This window comes from Oncorhynchus kisutch, unplaced genomic scaffold (assembly GCF_002021735.2).
Source record: "Oncorhynchus kisutch isolate 150728-3 unplaced genomic scaffold, Okis_V2 Okis03b-Okis08b_hom, whole genome shotgun sequence".
NCBI lineage: Eukaryota > Metazoa > Chordata > Actinopteri > Salmoniformes > Salmonidae > Oncorhynchus > Oncorhynchus kisutch.
In genome coordinates, this window is record NW_022261980.1 from 1,897,932 (window position 1) to 1,920,193 (window position 22,262).

Sequence of the window (22,262 nt, forward strand, 5' to 3'; positions counted from 1 at the left end):
AGATGAATACAAAGGGAGAGATGAATACATACAAAGGGAGAGATGAATACATACAAAGGGAGAGATGAATAGAGACAAAGGGAGAGATGAATAGAGACAAAGGGAGAGATGAATACATACAAAGGGAGAGATGAATACATACAAAGGGAGAGATGAATAGAGACAAAGGGAGAGATGAATAGAGACAAAGGGAGAGATGAATAGAGACAAAGGGAGAGATGAATACATACAAAGGGAGAGATGAATACATACAAAGGGAGAGATGAATACAAAGGGAGAGATGAATACAAAGGGAGAGATGAATAGAGACAAAGGGAGAGATGAATAGAGACAAAGGGAGAGATGAATACATACAAAGGGAGAGATGAATAGAGACAGGGAGAGATGAATAGAGACAGGGAGAGATGAATAGAGACAGGGAGAGATGAATAGAGACAGGGAGAGATGAATAGAGACAGGGAGAGATGAATAGAGACAAAGGGAGAGATGAATACATACAAAGGGAGAGATGAATAGAGACAAAGGGAGAGATGAATACATACAAAGGGAGAGATGAATAGAGACAAAGGGAGAGATGAATAGAGACAAAGGGAGAGATGAATACAGACAAAGGGAGAGATGAATAGAGACAAAGGGAGAGATGAATACATACAAAGGGAGAGATGAATAGAGACGAAGGGAGAGATGAATAGAGACGGAAAGGGAGAGATGAATAGAGACAGAAAGGGAGAGATGAATAGACGGAAAGGGAGAGATGAATAGAGACGGAAAGGGAGAGATGAATGGAGACAAAGGGAGAGATGAATGGAGACAAAGGGAGAGATGAATACAGACAGGGACAGATGAATAGAGAAAGAAAGGGAGAGATGAAGGGAGAGCTGAATAGATGGAAAGGGAGAGATGAATACAGACAAAGGGAGAGATGAATACAGACAAAGGGAGAGATGAATGGAGACAGAAAGGGAGAGATGAATGGAGACAGAAAGGGAGAGATGAATAGAGACAGAAAGGGAGAGCTGAATAGACGGAAAGGGAGAGATGAATGGAGACAGAAAGGGAGAGATGAATACAGACAAAGGGGGAGATGAATAGAGACTGAATGGGAGAGATGAAGGGAGAGATGAATAGACGTAAAGGGAGAGAGGGATAGAGACAGAGAAAGGGAGAGAGGGATAGAGACTGAGAGAAAGGGAGAGAGGGATAGAGACTGAGAGAAAGGGAGAGAGGGATAGAGACAGAGAAAGGGCGAGAGGGATAGAGACTGAGAGAAAGGGCGAGAGGGATAGAGACTGAGAGAAAGGGAGAGAGGGATAGAGACTGAGAGAAAGGGAGAGAGGGATAGAGACTGAGAGAAAGGGAGAGAGGGATAGAGACTGAGAGAAAGGGAGAGAGGGAGAGAGACTGAGAGAAAGGGAGAGAGACTGAGAGAAAGGGAGAGAGGGATAGAGACTGAGAGAAAGGGAGAGAGACTGAGAGAAAGGGAGAGAGGGATAGAGACTGAGAGAAAGGGAGAGAGGGATAGAGACTGAGAGAAAGGGAGAGGGGGATATAGACTGAGAGAAAGGGAGAGAGGGATAGAGACTGAGAGAAAGGGAGAGAGGGATAGAGACTGAGAGAAAGGGAGAGGGGGATAGAGACTGAGAGAAAGGGAGAGAGGGATAGAGACTGAGAGAAAGGGAATGCGAGAAGGGCAGGGGAAGGCATGTGTGGCTGTTCCAACTCCATATGGCCCATGCTGCTAAGCCCCAATACAGTACAGGGGGAGGAGGGACACAGCTTTACATGGAAATGTGTAATAAAGCCGCTGTCATCTGGGGAAAGCAGCTCATGAGACGTGTGTGTGTGTGTGTGTGTGTGTGTGTGTGTGTGTCTGTGTGTGTGTGTGTGTGTGTCTGTGTCTCTGTGTGTGTGTGTGTGTGTGTGTGTGTGTGTGTGTGTGTGTGTGTGTGTGTGTGTGTGTGTGTGTACTGTACTGTACTGTACTGTACTGTACTGTACTGTCCTGTCATAGCATTGCAGAACACCCAGCTGGAGTGTACCTACTGAAAGTGCAGGGTGGGTGGAGTATTTGGTATATATCCCACTGGCTCCAAAGTCCGTCTTCCTGGAGTGTGTACTTTGCTGGGTGAGTCTAAATACAGCACCCCCAGTGTGTCTAGGAGCTTAGTGATATGACAGGTTGGTGTGAACCATTTTTATTAGCCTCCCCCCACACTTTTTAATAGAAGGGAGGTGACGATGCAGTGCAAAGCGCCCCTCAGGAGAGAAGCAGAGATCGCCCCCTGTAGGCAGATGGGAGAAATGCTGGATTGGCAACGATGGATCCCATCTAAGAAGATCATGTTTGGACTGGGAAGTTGGCTGTCCCCCTTACTCTGGCCCTGAATCCCAAATCAAACCCTACCCACGGCCCCGAGGTAGTGTACTTAAGTAGATTTGAGAGGATTGCATAGGTGTAAACAATATGCCGACCATTCCCCTGGTCTATCAGAGGGCGAAATGGATCTCCGACACACGGGTCATTCCACTGCAACAGAGTGACACTGAGACTCAGATCTTTCACATTACAATGTATGTCAAACAGAAATAGATGATTGCAAAGTTAAAACCATACAACTCTATGCACAAGGACTATTAACATTTTCTGCAGAACATTTTACAAAAACACATTTACTTGAAAGTGCAGATGCAATGTTTGGTAAGAAAATGAAGTTTTGTGCAGTCATTCTGTTACCAAACTTTGCATCTGCGCTGTTCTTCAAGTAAATGTTTTGTAAAATCTTCAGTGGAAATTGTTAAAATAGTCGTTGTGCATCGAGTTGTATGGTTTGTTAAACTTATCAATCATTGCTTTTTGTTTGAAATACATTTCTAAGAGGATACAATTTTAAAAAATCTGTGACAGTGTGGAATTGCTCACAACCACCATATTTCTTACATTTCCAATCCTCTCAGATCTACTACACAAGTGACTGGGGGGTAGGGGCTAGGGGTTGATTTGGGATTCAGAGAGGCCACTTCCAGTGAGCTTATCATTGTATTACACACTTTATCAGACCACAATGTGTGATAGTAGCAACCATGAGTGTCACAGGATGAGCGTGTAATCGCTAAATTCAGTCATCTAAATGTAGTCATGGTTGAAAATCACTGGGTTTCTCCTGCAGAGAGTCTCTATTCTCCTTCAGCTGGTGTCTTCCACTGTCACAGCAGCTGTTCGCTAGTCATCTACAATGAGGCCTTCAGATGTCTGTTTCCTCAGATGGGGGTTATTTACAGAGAGATTTACAGAGATGGAGATTTTGCGTTGGTTTTTAACTTGATTCTTTGCTCATTTTCACAGATACTTGTGTTTGTCTCTGCCATGTGGAAAAGTGTGGATGTAGCCTAAGGGTTGTAAGGAATAGTGATACAATTCATTTTTCCTGGTTTAACTTAGTTGATGTTCTGATTTGATCTACAGTTGTCTTACAGTACCTGGTGCTCTAGGGATATGGCGAGAGGGAGGCAGCAATCGCAGGGTGGCTGGCATCAATATCTCAGGCACCACCTACTGCACATGTGCCCTTGAGAAAGGCACATAACCCCTAACCTGCTCTATGGGCGCTGCTCTGTGCCTCACCCTGTGCTGCTCCCTCCCTGCCAATAGTGTAGGACGACAAGAATAACCACAATCCTCTGTTGTCTGGATCAATGAAGTTGGCTTGAATTGTATAATCTACAGAACTGTGGCACAGCTAGTCCACCTGGTTAGGCATACTTGTGTTTAGTGCTCCTGTTTCGTCCCTGGTGAGTAGGGCTGGTCCCCCGTAGTTTAACTCTGCTCGTTGCTTCGCATCAACTCCCAGTTCAATCCCAGTCGTCCAACATGTGGATTCAGTTGAAAAGGGTTAACACCGGGCTCTCCACAATCTCATAGGGGTCTGTTTACACCCACACACCTGGCACGGTCTGGTAAACTATTGCAAATGAAACCAGAACACTATGCACACATTGAGTGTCTAGATCAATGCACTTGTTTTGTCAGATACAACTAGTATCCCAAAGCAAGTGTAATAACAGCACACTGAACAGATTTGAGTTGTGAACATGTTTTACTGGACAGCACAACCAAATGGGCTCTAAACAAGAAATCAACTTTATACTTGCATAATAATCGCGTTATAACATAAGTGGAATAAGGAACAGTCACTATTCCTCTTGTGTACAGTAGTTAAACTCTCAGCTCATTGATATGGAATTAAAATGCAATTACCAAAGTATTATTTAACAACATGCTAATAAAATGTTGCTCAAAGTAATTGTAGCTTGATTACACAGCCACAAGAACAATGTCATGTTAAGTGTTACTGAGAATGCTATCAGTAACTAAATATGGCTATTAAGTTTTGAAAGGAAACTAAACATCCCAAAACAGCCTTATCGAATCAACTACAGCCAAGGTAGGTTGAAAATCATGTTAGTTTGTATTCTACTTAAACGATCCCTTTTAAAGATAGTATAATGTGTGTTTGAAACAAGAACATTCACCCTCCGATGGACAAAAAGCTTCAAAGTTGTTTCTGCTCAGCATTCAACGTGCTGTTTGCAAATGGCTTTTGAATTACTCTGCAGTGTTTTCAGGTATTATAAAAATGTATTGCATCTTTCAACCTTTTCAGTGGCATGTTTAAAGACTTGTATAGTAGTTGAGCTATATACTGTACTTATCTGTACAAAATGTCATTGGTTTGACTTGATTATATACACCTGGGGCAATGGACATTTACAGAATGTTCAGATAGAAATATATTGTCTAGATCAAATATGACTCTCAGATTGGAATAGTATAGTAAATGGTGTACTCTCTTCATTATATCTTCAACATGCAGTACCAGATACAGCCTTGTCATTAGTTGAAGGCAGCCAATCCAATCATTTCGGAAAAGTCGTCACTTCCCGAGATCTGTATTCAAATTTGCTTTCTCAGATGTGAATTCCAATCATTTACAAAAGTAGTTACGGTACTTTCTGAGATCTGTAAAAAAATATATATACTTTTTGGGAATCTGTATTCAAATAGGTGTAGTCAGTTCCTCCTGAAAAATATTTACTTTCCACAAAGCATTGTTGAATGTCTGATGGACATTATTTGTTTTTTAGGGGGTTCCTTTACTTAGTCAGTCCACTTTAGTTGAACTGTTTCCAGACCTGTAGTTCGTCCACTTTAGTCGATCTGTTTCCAGGCCTGTAGTCAGTCCACTTTAGTAGATCTGTATCCAGACCTGTAGTCAGTCCACTTTAGTCTATCTGTTTCCAGACCTGTAGTTCGTCCACTTTAGTCTATCTGTTTCCAGACCTGTAGTTCGTCCACTTTAGTCAATCTGTTTCCAGACCTGTAGTCAGTCCACTTTAGTAGATCTGTATCCAGACCTGTAGTCAGTCCACTTTAGTAGATCTGTATCCAGACCTGTAGTCAGTCCACTTTAGTAGATCTGTTTCCAGACCTGTAGTCAGTCCACTTTAGTCGATCTGTTTCCAGACCTGTAGTCAGTCCACTTTAGTTGATCTGTATCCAGACCTGTAGTCAGTCCACTTTAGTTGACCTGTTTCCAGACCTGTAGTCAGTCCACTTTAGTAGATCTGTATCCAGACCTGTAGTCAGTCCACTTTAGTAGATCTGTATCCAGACCTGTAGTCAGTCCACTTTAGTAGATCTGTATCCAGCCCCCTCATCCAGATTTCCCTCCTCACCTTAGAATTTCCAACCTATTCTCTCTCTCTCTCCCCCCACTCTCAGCATCCAGGCCTTTTCTGAGCTCAAGTAAACTACGAAACAAGCGTGATGTTTCTCTCTCTTTCTCTCTCCCAAGGGAGCAGCAGCCGTGGGCCGAGGAGAAACGACCAGGATTTAGATTAATATCACAGCTCAACAGGTGACCTTTGAACTCTTCAGCCTCCTCTCTTGCTTTCTCTCTCACACGGACCAACCACTCTGCCGGACTGCTCTGTCTCTCCTCTCTCTGTTGTAGACTGCCCAATCCTTCCTCTCATTCTCACTTACTCTCTCACCCCCCTCCCCCTCTCTTGCTCTCTCACCCCCCTGCTCTCTCTCCTCTCTATTCCAATCTCTCATGCTCTCTCGTGTCCTCTCTTGTTCTATCTTTTGTATGCCCTCTTCCTCTCCTCAATCACCCTCTTGTTTAACTCTTTTTTATTTATTTTTTAGATATCTGTTCATCTGTCTCTCTAGCAAGGCTTTGAGACACGGAGTTGGAGCACAAGACAGACTACTGTGTCTGTTCGCTTTCACTACCTCTCTGTCCTTCTACCTCGCTATACTAGTAACACTAATCAGTCTTTTTCTTCTGTCATTGTCACTAACCCAGCTGTAGGACCGTGTGACTGGGTGGGTAAGGCTGTCGCCACCTACCCTGTCGCTGCTGCTGCCACCCATCGCTACCTAACACTGTGCCTCCTGACTCACAGTGGATTTATTCACTACTATTTAGTTTATTTACATTCATCATTTGGTCTTTCTTTGGACCATCTGTCTGTTTCCTGATGTGATGCTGGTGTTACGATGCTAATTGCAAATGTTACAATGTTTATTTGCATATAAATGACATGTTTAGTCACCAATGTTATGTCAATTGTTATTGATGATATGCTATTAATGAATGAATTGACTCTCTGTTAGGAACCATACTGAGCTCTAGGGCGTGTTCAGTGGGAGGAAAAAGTTCAGAAACGGGGAGCTACAATCTACCTGTACTTGTCCAAAAAGAAACACTTGTTCTTGTTTTCCATTGCAAAGCACTTTGCTACGGTGTGCCCTAATGAACATGGTACGGTCTCAGCGAGTTTAGGGACTGCACAGAGAGACATTATAACCATTGTGAAAGAGGGTGTCCATCTTGAGAAGGAGAGTGTGAGAGATGCATCCTCAAGGGGAAGAGAAAGTGGAGGATGGGAAGAAAGAAAGAGGGAGGGAGAGATTTGTCCTTAGAGGGATAGTGAAGCATGAACACAGCTATTGGAGCTTAATGAAGAGCACTTGAGAAAGCCCTCAGCTGTAGCCAGTGAAAGAGGTGTGTGTGTGTGCGTGCGTCTGAGAGGGAGGGGGGGGGGCGAGTGTGTGTACATTTGAGAACGTGTGTGTCGAAGTATTAGTGTGTAGGCAGACCCACCATTGAATGACTCTAGCCGTGAGGCTTCCTCATCCTCTGTCCACCACTGAATGACTGTCTGACCTAGCCGTGAGGCGTCCTCATCCTCTGTCCACCACTGAATGACTCTCTGACCTAGCCGTGAGGCGTCCTCATCCTCTGTCCACCACTGAATGACTCTCTGACCTAGCCGTGAGGCGTCCTCATCCTCTGTCCACCACTGAATGAATCTCTGACCTAGCTGTGAGGCGTCCTCTTCCTCTGTCCACCACTGAATGACTCTCTGACCTAGCCGTGAGGCGTCCTCATCCTCTGTCCACCACTGAATGAATCTCTGACCTAGCTGTGAGGCGTCCTCTTCCTCTGTCCACCACTGAATGAATCTCTGACCTAGCCGTGAGGCGTCCTCATCCTCTGTCCACCACTGAATGAATCTCTGACCTAGCTGTGAGGCGTCCTCTTCCTCTGTCCACCACTGAATGACTCTCTGACCTAGCCGTGAGGCGTCCTCATCCTCTGTCCACCACTGAATGAATCTCTGACCTAGCTGTGAGGCGTCCTCTTCCTCTGTCCACCACTGAATGAATCTCTGACCTAGCCGTGAGGCGTCCTCATCCTCTGTCCACCACTGAATGACTCTCTGACCTAGCTGTGAGGCGTCCTCTTCCTCTGTCCACCACTGAATGACTCTCTGACCTAGCTGTGAGGCGTCCTCTTCCTCTGTCCACCACTGAATGACTCTCTGACCTAGCTGTGAGGCGTCCTCTTCCTCTGTCCACCACTGAATGAATCTCTGACCAAGCCGTGAGGCGTCCTCATCCTCTGTCCACCACTGAATGACTCTCTGACCTAGCTGTGAGGCGTCCTCTTCCTCTGTCCACCACTGAATGACTCTCTGACCTAGCCGCGAGGCGTCCTCATCCTCTGTCCACCACTGGCTCAGAATATTAACACCCTGCCTCCCGAGTGGCTCAGTGGTCTAAGGTACGGCATCGCAGTGCTAGCTGTGCCACTAGAGATTCTGGGTTAAAATCCAGGCTCTGTCGCGACCGGGAGACCCATGGGGCGGCGCACAATTGGCCCAGCGTCTTCCAGGTTATGGGAGGGTTTGGCCGGCAGGGTTGTCCATCTCGCACTAGCGACTCCTGTGGCGGGCCAGGCAAAGTGTGTGCTGACACGGTCGCCAGGTGTACGGTGTTTCCTCTGACACATTGGTGCGGCTGGCTTCTGAGTTAAGTGGGCATTGTGTCAAGAAGCAGTGCGGTTTGTTTGGGTTGTGTTTCGGAGGACGCACGGCTCTCGACCTTCACCTCTCCCGTGTCCATACGGGTGGGACAAAACGATGTAACTACAAATTGAATACCACGACATTGGGGAGAAAATTAACACTCTCCTCCATGCCCTCCTCCCTCTCTCCTCCCTCTCTCTCCTCCTCCACAGAACCAACTCGGACTCGGCTCTTCATACGAGTGCCATGAACCCCCAGGACCCCTTTGGCATGAACCAGCAGATGGGCAGAGGGCCCCCCCAGCGCAATGGTAAGAACACACACACACACAGCATCTGCACACACACGCATGCATACACATCGCATCTACACACTTTGCATCTGCACGTGCGCAAACAAACACCCTATTCCCTACACAGTGCACTTCTTCTGAACAGAGCCCAAAGAGATTGGCTATTTAACTGTAAATAAGGGAATTGTTTTCACCCCACAGTTAGCCACGATGATTTGCTAGACTGGTAAAATGGTTTACAGTTACCAATGGCTTCTACACTATTCTACTAGTGCTGCCGTGTCGATACCATGTCTCCAGTTGACCTTTTATCATCGTGACGCTTATCTACTTTCTATGCGCATTGTGCAAGTTATGGATTGTATCAGATATGTGGAACTGGTTGGAGGTTCTTGAGGAGAGGTTGTGCAATAACATTCATTGTAACCAATGTAAACAGATGATGTAGGCAGGAAATAATTAAAAATCTTTCTACAACATCTAAGGTTTATTAAAAAAATTGAGACCTTACTGAGACATTGTAGAAAGATATGAAATGATTTCCTGTCTACACTGTCAGTGTGCCTTATTAAAATATCTAAGTGGTGAGAGAAGAGTTTGTCTGGTTGGTTGGAACAGTCCTGGGCCTGTAGAGACTCCTCTCTTTCACTCCTGTCTTCCTTTCCTCCATTCCTCTCTCCTCTGTGTCTGGATCTTTAGTTTTTCCCCTTTACCTTCACATCGCTACTTATTCTATCTCATCCTCTCTTCTTTCTCTTTACCCACCCTCACTTTCCTTTGTCTCTTTTCTTTCCATTCTCTCTCTCCTTCTGTTGTCTTTCCAGCATCTCTCCCCTCTCTATCCCTCCATCTCTCCCTCCATTCCTCTCTCGTCTGTGTGTGTATTTAAAATGTTCTCCCTTCCATCCATTCCTCCCCTTACCCCTCTCTGTTAAGAGTGACAGACAGTGGAATGTGTTGTGTTAATGCATTATCAGTGAGTGATGTCTTAATGTTGGAGAGAGATACTTGGATAGGCTCCTACGGTCCCAGAATGGATTACCACTCTATTTGTTTAGCCAACAAGTTTAAACAGGATATTGGCAGGCGAGTCCAGCTGTGTATTGACAGGGGTGGGGTTCTATATTGAAAGGCAAGTATTTTTTTAACTTCAATAGAGTGATCAGGGATGTGCAACTATAGTTTTCCTTCACGGAAAATACATCAGTGCTACACATTCGGCAGAAAATAGCTTCATTTTCATCAGATGACAACAGAAGTGCAACACTTTTTGGCTGGCAGCAACACAAGTAAATTAACTTACAATGAATCTTTTTATTTATTTTGTAACTATGCATGGCCATGTTATTAATGTTTGTCATAGAAATAATTTAGCCAGCTGCATTTCTTAATGTTTTGCTTAAATTTTCCTGGAGAAAAGTAGGCTGGCTATACCAAGAGAAATACCGGAGAAAAGTAGCTACACATCAGTCAGAGCGCTGTCTGCTGATAGAATGATGGAGAACAGTAGCTACACATCAGTCAGAGCGCTGTCTGCTGATAGAATGATGGAGAACAGTAGCTACACATCAGTCAGAGCGCTGTCTGCTGATAGAATGATGGAGAACAGTAGCTCCACATCAGTCAGAGCGCTGTCTGCTGATAGAATGATGGAGAACAGTAGCAACACATCAGTCAGAGTGCTGTCTGCTGATAGAATGATGGAGAACAGTAGCAACACATCAGAGTGCTGTCTGCTGATAGAATGATGGAGAACAGTAGCAACACATCAGTCAGAGCGCTGTCTGCTGATAGAATGATGGAGAACAGTAGCTACACATCAGTCAGAGTGCTGTCTGCTGATAGAATGATGGAGAACAGTAGCTACACATCAGTCAGAGCGCTGTCTGCTGATAGAATGATGGAGAACAGTAGCTACACATCAGTCAGAGCGCTGTCTGCTGATAGAATGATGGAGAACAGTAGCTCCACATCAGTCAGAGCGCTGTCTGCTGATAGAATGATGGAGAACAGTAGCAACACATCAGTCAGAGTGCTGTCTGCTGATAGAATGATGGAGAACAGTAGCAACACATCAGAGTGCTGTCTGCTGATAGAATGATGGAGAACAGTAGCAACACATCAGTCAGAGCGCTGTCTGCTGATAGAATGATGGAGAACAGTAGCAACACATCAGTCAGAGTGCTGTCTGCTGATAGAATGATGGAGAACAGTAGCAACACATCAGTCAGAGCGCTGTCTGCTGATAGAATGATGGAGAACAGTAGCAACACATCAGTCAGAGTGCTGTCTGCTGATAGAATGATGGAGAACAGTAGCAACACATCAGTCAGAGCGCTGTCTGCTGATAGAATGATGGAGAACAGTAGCTCCACATCAGTCAGAGCGCTGTCTGCTGATAGAATGATGGAGAACAGTAGCTACACATCAGTCAGAGCGCTGTCTGCTGATAGAATGATGGAGAACAGTAGCTCCACATCAGTCAGAGCGCTGTCTGCTGATAGAATGATGGAGAACAGTAGCAACACATCAGTCAGAGTGCTGTCTGCTGATAGAATGATGGAGAACAGTAGCAACACATCAGAGTGCTGTCTGCTGATAGAATGATGGAGAACAGTAGCAACACATCAGTCAGAGCGCTGTCTGCTGATAGAATGATGGAGAACAGTAGCAACACATCAGTCAGAGTGCTGTCTGCTGATAGAATGATGGAGAACAGTAGCAACACATCAGTCAGAGCGCTGTCTGCTGATAGAATGATGGAGAACAGTAGCAACACATCAGTCAGAGCGCTGTCTGCTGATAGAATGCCCGTTCGTGAATTCTCATCCGAGTGGAAAAGGGCAACTGAAACACAAAATTTGTCTGATGCCGAGTAGAAATTACAATAAACATTTTAGATCTGGCAGCAAGATTTCTTATGCAAATTATATATTTTTTCCTTTGTGAAAAACGCTGCATTCTGCATTAACTTGCAAGTTAAACTTAGGGGGTCGCGCTATCTAAGCAAAATGGCTTAATTAATAAGGTCACTGGACATCATATAGTGTTTGCTTTCTGCTGTGTTTGAGAAGTCAAAGCCCTTTGGATGAGTTACAGCTGCCAGTGCTTGATTTCCTTGCGTTTTTTTGTCTTTTCCATTCTTGGCCTGTATGCTCCTCACCCCTTTTCTCAGAACAGAGCAGGTAGGCCCATTGCCCTAGTGACTCCAGACACAGCGTGTACACATGCTGCTCCAGAGCCAGTACTGTTCTTCCTTCAGACAAGCATGTGTCAAAACTTTGCTCATTTGCACAATGTCTCGGTCACCTTTACATTTAAATGTCCAAACTCACCACAAATTACATGACATTCGGTAGCTCCTACCTATTTATGTTTAACTTTATGAGCTGGATTGCCTGTCTTTGTATTTTTTTAATTTTTTTAGTTTGCTCGTTAGCATATTTAGCTAGCTGCTTCTGTGGAAATTCACTATTAAGTGTGCTAATTTTGTTAGCATTCTGGTGATAGATGCCCATTTTTTTTGGAGCCCCCTTGTGTTCTAAACCGGTAATATCGTAACTCCAGGGATTAGAGAAGGCCGGCAGGACTCCATGAAAATCTGGATACCGCCCAACCCTAGTCCAAATATGTATGACACCTTGAAATGAGGGGACTAGATGCATATAAAGTGCTTCTTATTTCCAAACAATAAAACAGATATGTATGAAAATACCCTCAAATAAAAGGTGACATTCTGTACTGTCGTCTCATAAAACATTTGATCTCAAATCCAAAATACTGGAGTATGGAGACAAATTAAAAGTTGTAGCTTTGTTGCCCAAATAAATAAGGAGGAGTGTATGGGACACCATTTGTTGTGAAGGGATATCATGACACTGTGTGTGTGTGTGTGTGTGTGTGTGTGTGTGTGTGTGTGTGTGTGTGTGTGTGTGTGTGTGTGTGTGTGTGTGTGTGTGTGTGTGTGTGTGTGTGTGTGTGTGTGTGTGTGTGTGTGTGTGTGTGTGTGTGTCAAGATGCATAGGCCTACGTTTGTGTGTCCATGCCATGAGAAGACACAGCAGAGAGCGTAGGACAGATGGCGTGTAACTGACTACAGAGCAAGTAGAGACATGCCTTTCTGTAGTACTAGAGCAGTGTTTGTCTAATACCGGAGTTTGTTGAGATACACTTTTGGGTTGCAGGCAGTCATAGCCATATGTCGCTAGTATTCCCACTATTCCCATGGGGTTGAGGCTTAAGAATGGGCTGCAGCTTTAAAAAAATAAATGATTTAAAAACGTATTTCGATGACCTAGAAGATCACGACTAAACCCCAAAAGCCTTTAGGAGGGAGGGTCACTGCACTAAATGCACTGACTGTAAGTCGCTCTGGATAACAGCGCCTGACAAAAAATAGTGTGGTAAATGGTAAAATACAAATACTTGGGAACTACTGGTGCAAACCGTAGCGGCTCACTGCTGCCCCTGCAGGTGAGTGAAGGGTGGTACGTTGCAGCGTACAGTGTCCTATCAGGCCCAGAGGGCTTTTCACCTGTCAGGAGGGTTACAGTGAGACTCTGAGAGGTGGTAAGCCAGTGTCTGATGACCAATCCCAACATCCATCCCGGCAGGCAGACAGACGTGAGTCAGGGCTATGCATGGGAACGTTCAGTAGTTTCGTTCATTAGGCACCAAACATGGACTGAAATAAGGAAAGACTAACTGGATTTTGTAAGAAACACTCAATATTTTCTTGTTGCAAAACATTTTGCTACGTTGTGCCCTAACGAACACGACCCACGACAAGGGCACAACTCCAGTCTGCAGTGGATGCAGAGGGTATGCTGCTTTAAATCACTGATTGGTTTAGACCTGGGAATATGTATTTGAACTAGCCATCCAATCAGAAGGGGAAAAACTTGGACTATGGGCTTAAAGGACAGGAGTTGTGCACCTTAGAACTGATCCCAAACCAACATCTCATTGTCTTCTTCTGGTATATTTAATTATGTTGTGCTATCAGTACAAGCCTTGAGCTCAAATCCTTACTACAGTGATTCTGTTCCACAGTAAGAGTGGCGACGGCAGACAGACATTTTTTGTCCGGTCTCGTTTCACTCCGTGGCATCTCTCCAAGAGGTCTCTGTGTCTGGTCACATTTGAGAGGAAATTAAGGCGACGTTGGACTCCCGCCCATTGCCTTCTCTCCATGCCGGTTGGCTAAGTGGAGAGCTGGGCATAAAGTTATGGACCGTTCGAATAGAAATATGCCATGTAGAACAAACATGCCTCTCTGATGTGAACAAGGAATCACGTTAACTGCTCTATTCATGACATTTCTATCTGAAACGGTCCACAACGTTTGTCTACTGAACTTGGTCCAGGTTCTTGAGAAAGGGGAAGAGGGAGACAAAGGACAGAAGAAGAGGGAAAGAATGGGGGAGGACGATGGTAGGAAAAGAGGAAGAGAGAATGCAGGAAAGTAAAGAGAACAAGAAGGCAGAGGGAAAGAGACAGTTATTAGCGGCTTTGAGAGAGAGAGAATATGGCAGAAGGGTTAGAAGAGGGAGAGGCAGAGTGAACTAGGAAAAAAAGAGAAGTTAACAGAAAGTGGGGAGGATCGGACGCCTGGCAGCCAGCCTGCAGTGTGTGAGGAGAGCGGAAGAGGGTGAGAGAGAGTGAGAGTGAGTGAGAGTGAGGAAAAAGAAAGAGGTTCTGTTCTCAGTGGGAACTGATCTTTGTGGCGAGGGAAAAACAATGGTCCTCTCTTTATTCTCACTGGGACTGTGGTCACTTAGCCAATAATTCTTTTTTTACCCTCTTTCTTCTGCTCTCTCCCGCCATCCTCTCCCTCTCTCTCCCGCCATCCTCTCCCTCTCTCTCCCGCCACCCCCCCCCTCTCTCTCTCCCGCCATCCCCCTCCCTCTCCCGCCACCCCCCCCCTCTCCCGCCATCCCCCCACCCCCCCCTCTCTCTCCCGCCATCCCCCCCCTCTCTCTCCCGCCACCCCCCCCCCTCTCCCGCCATCCCTCTCCCCCCCCCCCCCCCCCCCCCTCTCTCTCTCCCGCCATCCCCCTTCCTCTCCCGCCATCCCCCTCTGTCCCAGGACTGAGATCACAACACACATTCTAGGGGTTCACCTTCTCTAACTTAAATCAGCAGGTTGTTACCGTACTACAGTACATAGTACTCTATATACTTTATTTATTTGACCCCAGTGAATCTATAGCTTTTTTAGAAAAGACAACCGTAATTGATGTTGGACACAGGAGGCTACTGAGGGGAAAACATAGTAATGGTCAGAACGGAGCAAATGGAATGGCATCAAACACCTGGAAACCATGGAATCCATGTGTTGGATGTATTTTATTACCATTCCACTGATTCCGCTCCAGTCATTGCCACAAGCCTGTTCTCCACAATTAAGGTGCCAACAACCTCCTGAAATGTTGGACAATAATAAGAACACTGTATAATATGATTCTTTGTCCTGAATGACACCATATTCCCTACATAGTGCACTTGTTTTAATCTAAGCCTTATGGGCTTTGATCGAAGGTAGTGCACTACATAGGGGATAGGGTGCCATTTGGGAGTCATATTATATAACATGATTCCAATGTTAAACCCAGCTGCCGTGTTTTAAGAAGTGGTAACATATTCATATTGAAGGTAAAATGCCTGCTGCTGATGCCCAAAGGGTTGATTATTTTGTCAGTGACGTGAACACAGTGGGCCGGATCTGAGCAGCTGGTGAAAGTATGTGATTGTCTAATGTTCCTCTGCTTTCTTCACCCCTTCCCTCTCTCCCCCTCCTTTCTCTTGCTCTCTCTCTCCTCTCCTTTATCTGATCTCTCTCCCTCTCTCTCTCCTGGGGGGGCCGGAGTGCAGCCAGTGTGAACGAGGCGGAGGTGGACGGCTCTGGAGATGGTGAGTTGAACCTCCTCCCCCCTCTTCCTCATCCCTGATTCCATCTCTCCCAACACAAGTGTAGAAGAGGCTTCTGCTGCCCCCTAGCTCCCACACCCCTAGATCTCTGGCCATAATATGTGTGTGACGGTGCTTGCCACTGGATGTGTTGCTGCCTGGTATATGTACAGATGTGTCAGCGTACAAGACGTGCTTCATTCACAGCATCGTTGACCTTTACTACCCAATACCTGAATGGACACACACACTGCCTAGGCATCCTGCATGCAGATCCCCTGAGTCATTGTGTGTCAAAATGCATGGTATCGTGCTCCGTGCACGGGAGGGTCAGAGTATGCGTCCAAATCAAAGTAGGCGAAATGGCGCATGGAGGGCACTTCTCAAATGCTTACTCTATATGTACATATTTTGAAGCATGCATCGATGTAAGCTTCAAAGAAAAATGATGCAACCACGTAAAAAATGATGCAACATTTCTTGAAATTAATGTCGGCCATTATTTGAGCTGAAGCGAGAGAAAATACACTCCGACTTCAGAATTAAATGTTGCCTATTCACATCTCATATGTTGCCTGACGACAATATTTAATCTTGATATGTTAATAAATACATGCTGTGTTAATTCTGACATGTTTACCTGGCTCGTAAGCCCATAATAAGTCAATAGGGCTAATTACTAGTACTGTTAGCTAGCCACATAGTCACAAAGAATTGTTAGCTACCCATGAAGAATTTAGGTCATTTTTGCCTGTTTAACTAGCTGTCTAACTAGATTATTAGGATTCACATATCTATCTGATAATTAGGAGGAAAAACATTTGCTTTGTGTATATCTTGGAAGAAGGTTCAGTGAATGGGGAGGTGCAGCGTGAGGTAATACAGTAGGGGGAGGTGCAGCGTGAGGTAATACAGTAGGGGGAGGTGCAGCGTGAGGTAATACAGTAGGGGGAGGTGCAGCGTGAGGTAATACAGTAGGGGGAGTGCGAGTGCTCATCAAATGTAATGTGTTATGCATTCTCCGTACTCGTCCTCACAAGAACGTACTCAAGAGAACGTGGTCGGAGAATGCACGCGGAGCATGAGAGTGTGGAGCACGGTAGTATGTACATTAAGAAAACCCATTGTGTCCGAACACTTGATAACCTCTAGTCTAGATTGATCTGAAGTCTTTTGATCTTTCAGTAGGTGTGAATAACTAGAGATCTGTGTGAGGAGTTGATGATCTCTAATCTCTCTTTCTCCCCCTCCTCCTTTCTCCAGTGTTCTCCTTCCCATCCCTGTCTAATGAGGAGGGTCTGATGGGTGTCAGCAAGCCCCTGCCCAAGCAACTGTGGGAGGCCAAGAAGGTGTGTGTGAATGATGAATGTGTCTTTTCTCTTTGGTTGGAGAGACGGGGGGGGAAGCTGCAGTACTAATGAAGACATGCTTCCAATACACATCATTCTGCCTCATGTTCTAGAACCATAACACTTAGACTGTTGACTAAATATTCCAGTAGTTAGTCATTTTGAGATTCCATCACTCTTTTTGCTTTTGATCAGTTTAATCACCTGATTGTTTCTCTATTATAGGTTCAATCCCTCTCATCACGGCCCAAATCCTGTGAAGTGCCTGGAATCAAGTGAGTCTTCAGGATCCATCTTCCATCCACTCATACAGGGAACTATGTTTAAACAACAATCAGTCATCATTATGAGCCAAGTTGTTTGTGATTCTCAATGACAGATGTCTGAGAGGGAGAAAGACTGGGATGTGATCCATATATTGTGTGTGTGTGTGTGTGTGTGTGTGTGTGTGTGTGTGTGTGTGTGTGTGTGTGTGTGTGTGTGTGTGTGTGTGTGTGTGTGTGTGTGTGTGTGTGTGTGTGTGTGTGTGTGTGTGTGTGTGTGTGTGTGTGTGTGTTTGTGTGTGTCAACATTGTGGATGTGCGTGTCAACATAGTCTGTCAACATTGTGTGTGTATGTGTCAACATTGTTGATCTCTGTATCAACATATTCTTTCAACATTGTGTGTGTTTGTTGGGTCTAGCAGTGCAGTACAGTGGGCTGCTGGTCACTACTATAGAGCAGTGAGTCAGTTATCTCACTGAGGGCTTGAATGAACAGGGATGCAAATGTTTACTTGCTGGTACATTTAAAGGGGAAGTCCACTCACAAACATGGTTTTCCACACACAAATATTACTTCTCACCAATGCTATTATTGCTAACATTTTTTTTTTGTATATTTCACTTAGAATATGTGGACAACTACAAATACCTAGGTGTCTGGTGAGACTGTAAACTCTCCTTCCAGACTCACATTAAGCATCTCCAATCCAAAATTAAATCTAGAATCGGCTTCCTATTTCACAACAAAGCATCCTTCACTCATGCTGCCAAACATACCCTCGTAAAACTGACCATCCTACCGATCCTCGACTTCAGGCGATGTCATTTACAAAATAGCCTGCAAACACTCTATTCAACAAATTGGATGCAGTCTATCACAGTCCCATCCGTTTTGTCACCAAGGCCCCATATACTACCCACCACTGCGACCTTCATACTTGTCGCCAAACCCACTGGCTCCAGGTCATCTACAAGTCTCTGCTAGGTAAAGCCCCGCCTTATCTCAGCTCACTGGTCACCATAGCAGCACCCACTCATAGCACGCGCTCCAGCAGGTATATCTCACTGGTCACCCCCAAAGCCAATTCTTCCTTTGGCCGCCTCTCCTTCCAGTTCTCTGCTGCCAATGACTGGAACGAACTGCAAAAATATCTGAAGCTGGAGACTCTTACCTCCCTCACTAGCTTTAAGCAACAGCTGTCAGAGCAGATCACTGCACCTGTACATAGCTCATCTGTAAATAGCCTATCCAATCTACCTCATCCCCATACTGTATTTATTTATTTGTCTTGCTCCTTTGCACCCCAGTATCTCTACTTGCACATTCATCTTCTGCATATCCTACCATTCCAGTGTTTAATTGCTATATTGTAATTACTTTGCCACCATGGCCTATTTATTGCCTTACCTCCCCTATCCTACCTCATTTGCACATGCCGTATATAGACTTTTTCTACTGTATTATTGACTGTATGTTTGTTTATTCCATGTGTAACTCTGTATTGCTGTATGTGTCGAACTGCTTTGCTTTATCTTGGCCAGGTCGCAGTTGCAAATGAGAACTTGTTCTCAACTAGCCTACCTGGTTAAATAAAGGTGAAATAAATCAATAAAAAATACAATGCCTTAGCCACACAACAAAAAAGGCCATAACTCCGCCCAAAAGTATGTCAGATGTTACATTCCCTCCCTTCTAGCACATTGATGTTTGTCATGAGTCTTGTTCAGAACTTCGATAGGCCAGCTTCAAAGTCAAAATTGGGTATATTGTAAAAATGCATTAATTTAAGGTTAAGGTTAGGCATTAGGGTTAGCGGTGTGGTTAATGTTAGCGTTGGGTTTAAAATCAGATTTTATTACTTTGTGGCTGTGCCATCTAGTGACTGCTCTGCAGAGCTGCTTCCAGAACAAGATTCATGACAAAAAACGCTGACCTTCTCCCCTCTACCCATCCAGATGCATATTAAATGTTCCCCTTTTAAAATCCACTTCATAATTGGTTTTCTCTCCCGTCTTGTCCTCAGTATATTCCCGTCTCCAGAGCAGAACGCGGGCCTCTCCAACTACCAGGGCTCGTTGAACACGGGCGGTTCCCTGCCAGACCTCAGTAACCTGCACTTCCCCTCACCGCTGCCCACACCCCTGGACCCAGACGACGGGCACCACGGAGGGGGGGGCTACCACCCCAACCTGAGCGGGGGCAGCAGCACAGGCAACCTGCCCGCCGCCATGATGCACCTCGGCATAGGGAATCACCAGGGAGGCTGGACTGAAGGAGGTGGGTGTTTGGGGTGGGGGGAGGGACAGGGTGTGTGGGGATTCATCTTTCCTCTCATCTTCTCCTCTAAACTCATTGGATAAGAACCTCAAAGGGGAGGGACCATGGACCTTTTCCTCCAATACGGTTAAGTAAAGGCCTAGAGATGGGTGTGAATGTATGTACAGTGGGAGTGTGGGGATGTGTCTTTTGTCTGTGTGCACTCATGTGAAACCAGGCACAGACGCGTAAATACAGGGAGGGAAAAAAGTATTTGATTCCCTGCTGATTTTGTACGTTTGCCCACTGACAAAGAAATGATCAGATCAATTAAATACAGAAATGTCTCATTTCCATAAGTATTCCCACCCCTACATATTAGAATCAGCTGTGAACCTTTCTGGGTAAGTCTGTAAGAGCATTGCACACCTGCATTGTACAATATTTTCCCATTCTTTTTTTCAGAATTCTTCATGCTCTGCCAAATTGTTTTTTGAATCAGAAACATTCTATGTTGTTTTGGTAAGCAACTCCAGTGTAGATGTTATTGTCCTGCTGAAAGGTGAATTTGTCTCCCGGTGTCTGTTGGTAAGCAGACTTAGCCAGGTTTTCTTGTAGGATTTTGCTTGTGCTTAGCTCTATTCAGTTTAGTTTTTATCCTAAAAAACTCCCTAGTCCTTCCTGATGACAAGCATACCCATAACATGATGCAGCCACCACCTTGCTTCAAAATATGAAGAGTGGTACTCAGTGATGTGTTGTGCTGGATTTGCAACAAACATTCAGGACATAAAGTTAATTTCTTTGCAAGGTTTTTTTCAGTTATACTTTTAAGTCCCATATTGCAAACAGAATACAAATATTTTGGAGTATTTGTGTTCTGTACAGGCTTTCTTCTTTTCACTCTGTCATTTAGGTTAGTATTGTGAAGTAACTTTTTGATAGAGACATACCCCAAGCGACTTACAGCTGTAATCGCAGCAAAAGGTGGCGCTACAAAGTATTAACTTAAAGGGGCTGAATAATTTTGCACACCCAATTTTTCAGTTTTTGATTTGTTAAAAAAGTTTGAAATATCCAATAAATGTCGTTCCACTTGATGATTGTGTCCCACTTGTTGTTGATTCTTCACAAAAAAATACAGTTTTATATCTTTATGTTTGAAGCCTGAAATGTGGCAAAAGGTCGCAAAGTTCAAGGGGGCCGAATATTGGAATAATATTGTGAAAATTATGTTAATAGCCTTTTAGTGGTTTGAAGGGAGAGTAAAGTGAATATAGAGGGATGTCTTTATCCAACCCTCCTCCCACTGAAATCGACCACTATCTAATCACTCCTCTCGCTCTCTCGAACCCTCTCGCTCTCTCGAACCCTCTCACTCTCTCGAAACCCTCTCGCTCTCTCGAAACCCTCTCGCTCTCGCGAAACCCTCTCGCTCTCTCTCGTACCCTCTCGCTCTCTCTCGTACCCTCTCGCTCTCTCTCTCGTACCCTCTCGCTCTCTCTCTCGTACCCTCTCGCGTTCTCTCTCTCGTACCCTCTCGCGCTCTCTCTCTCGTACCCTCTCGCGCTCTCTCTCTCGTACCCTCTCGCGCTCTCTCTCTCGTACCCTCTCGCGCTCTCTCTCGTACCCTCTCGCGCTCTCTCTCTCGTACCCTCTCGCGCTCTCTCTCTCGTACCCTCTCGCGCTCTCTCTCTCGTACCCTCTCGCGCTCTCTCTCTCGTACCCTCTCGCGCTCTCTCTCTCGTACCCTCTCGCGCTCTCTCTCTCGTACCCTCTCACGCTCTCTCTCTCGTACCCTCTCGCGCTCTCTCCCTCGTACCCTCTCGCGCTCTCTCTCTCGTACCCTCTCGCACTCTCACGCTTTCTCTCTCTCGGGCCCTCTCGCGCTTTCTCTCTCTCGGGCCCTCTCGCGCTCTCTCTCTCTCGGGCCCGCTCTCTCTATCTCGGGCCCTCTCGCGCTCTCTCTCTCTCGGGCCCGCTCTCTCTCTCTCGTACCCTCTCGCACTCTCACGCTTTCTCTCTCTCGGGCCCTCTCGCGCTTTCTCTCTCTCGGGCCCTCTCGCGCTCTCTCTCTCTCGGGCCCGCTCTCTCTATCTCGGGCCCTCTCGCGCTCTCTCTCTCTCGGGCCCGCTCTCTCTATCTCGGGCCCTCTCGCTTTCTCTCGGGCCCTCTCGCTTTCTCTCGGGCCCTCTCGCTCTCTCTCGGGCCCTCTCGCTCTCTCTCGGGCCCTCTCGCTCTCTCTCGGGCCCTCTCGCTCTCTCTCTGACTCTCTCTCTCTTTCGCTGTCTCTCTGACCCTCTCTCTCTCGCTCTCTCTCTGACCCTCTCTCTCGCTCTCTTTCTGACCCTCTCTCTCTCTCTCTCGCTTTTTCTCTGACCCTCTCGCTCTCTTTCTGACCCTCTCGCTCTCTTTCTGACCCTCTCTCGCTCTCTCTCTGACTCTCTCGCTCTCTCTCTGACCCTCTCTCTCTCGCTTTCTCTCTGACCCTCTCTCTCTCGCTTTCTCTCTGACCCTCTCGCTTTCTCTCTGACCCTCTCGCTTTCCCTCTGACCCTCTCTCGCTCTCTCTCTGACCCTCTCTCTCTCTCGCTCTATCTCTGACCCTCTCTCGCTTTTTCTCTTACCCTTTCTCGCTCTCTTTCTGACCCTCTCTCTCTCACGTTCTCTCTTACCCTCTCGCGCTCTCTCTCTCGTACCCTCTCGTGCTCTCTCTCTCGCACCCTCTCGCTCTCTCTCTCTCGTACCCTCTCGCGCTCTCTCTCTCGTACCCTCTCGCGCTCTCTCTCTCGTACCCTCTCGCGCTCTCTCTCTCG

The 22,262-nt window shown here is 45.8% G+C and overlaps 1 protein-coding gene across 4 annotated transcripts in view; it reads left to right on the forward strand.

Annotated features, from left to right (window-relative positions):
- The window catches only part of crtc3 (CREB regulated transcription coactivator 3), a 76,500-nt gene that overhangs the window by 42,417 nt on the left and 11,821 nt on the right, over window positions 1-22,262 (forward strand). For 2 of the 4 annotated variants that reach the window (XM_031812960.1, XM_031812958.1), the window contains exons 5-10: window positions 5,853-5,915; window positions 8,589-8,686; window positions 15,542-15,580; window positions 16,841-16,926; window positions 17,152-17,201; window positions 19,215-19,468. In XM_031812960.1, the coding sequence (XP_031668820.1) occupies window positions 5,853-5,915; window positions 8,589-8,686; window positions 15,542-15,580; window positions 16,841-16,926; window positions 17,152-17,201; window positions 19,215-19,468 (590 nt within the window). The remainder of the gene's footprint in view (window positions 1-5,852; window positions 5,916-8,588; window positions 8,687-15,541; window positions 15,581-16,840; window positions 16,927-17,151; window positions 17,202-19,214; window positions 19,469-22,262) is intronic. The other 2 variants (XM_031812961.1, XM_031812959.1) reach the window with 1 other exon arrangement.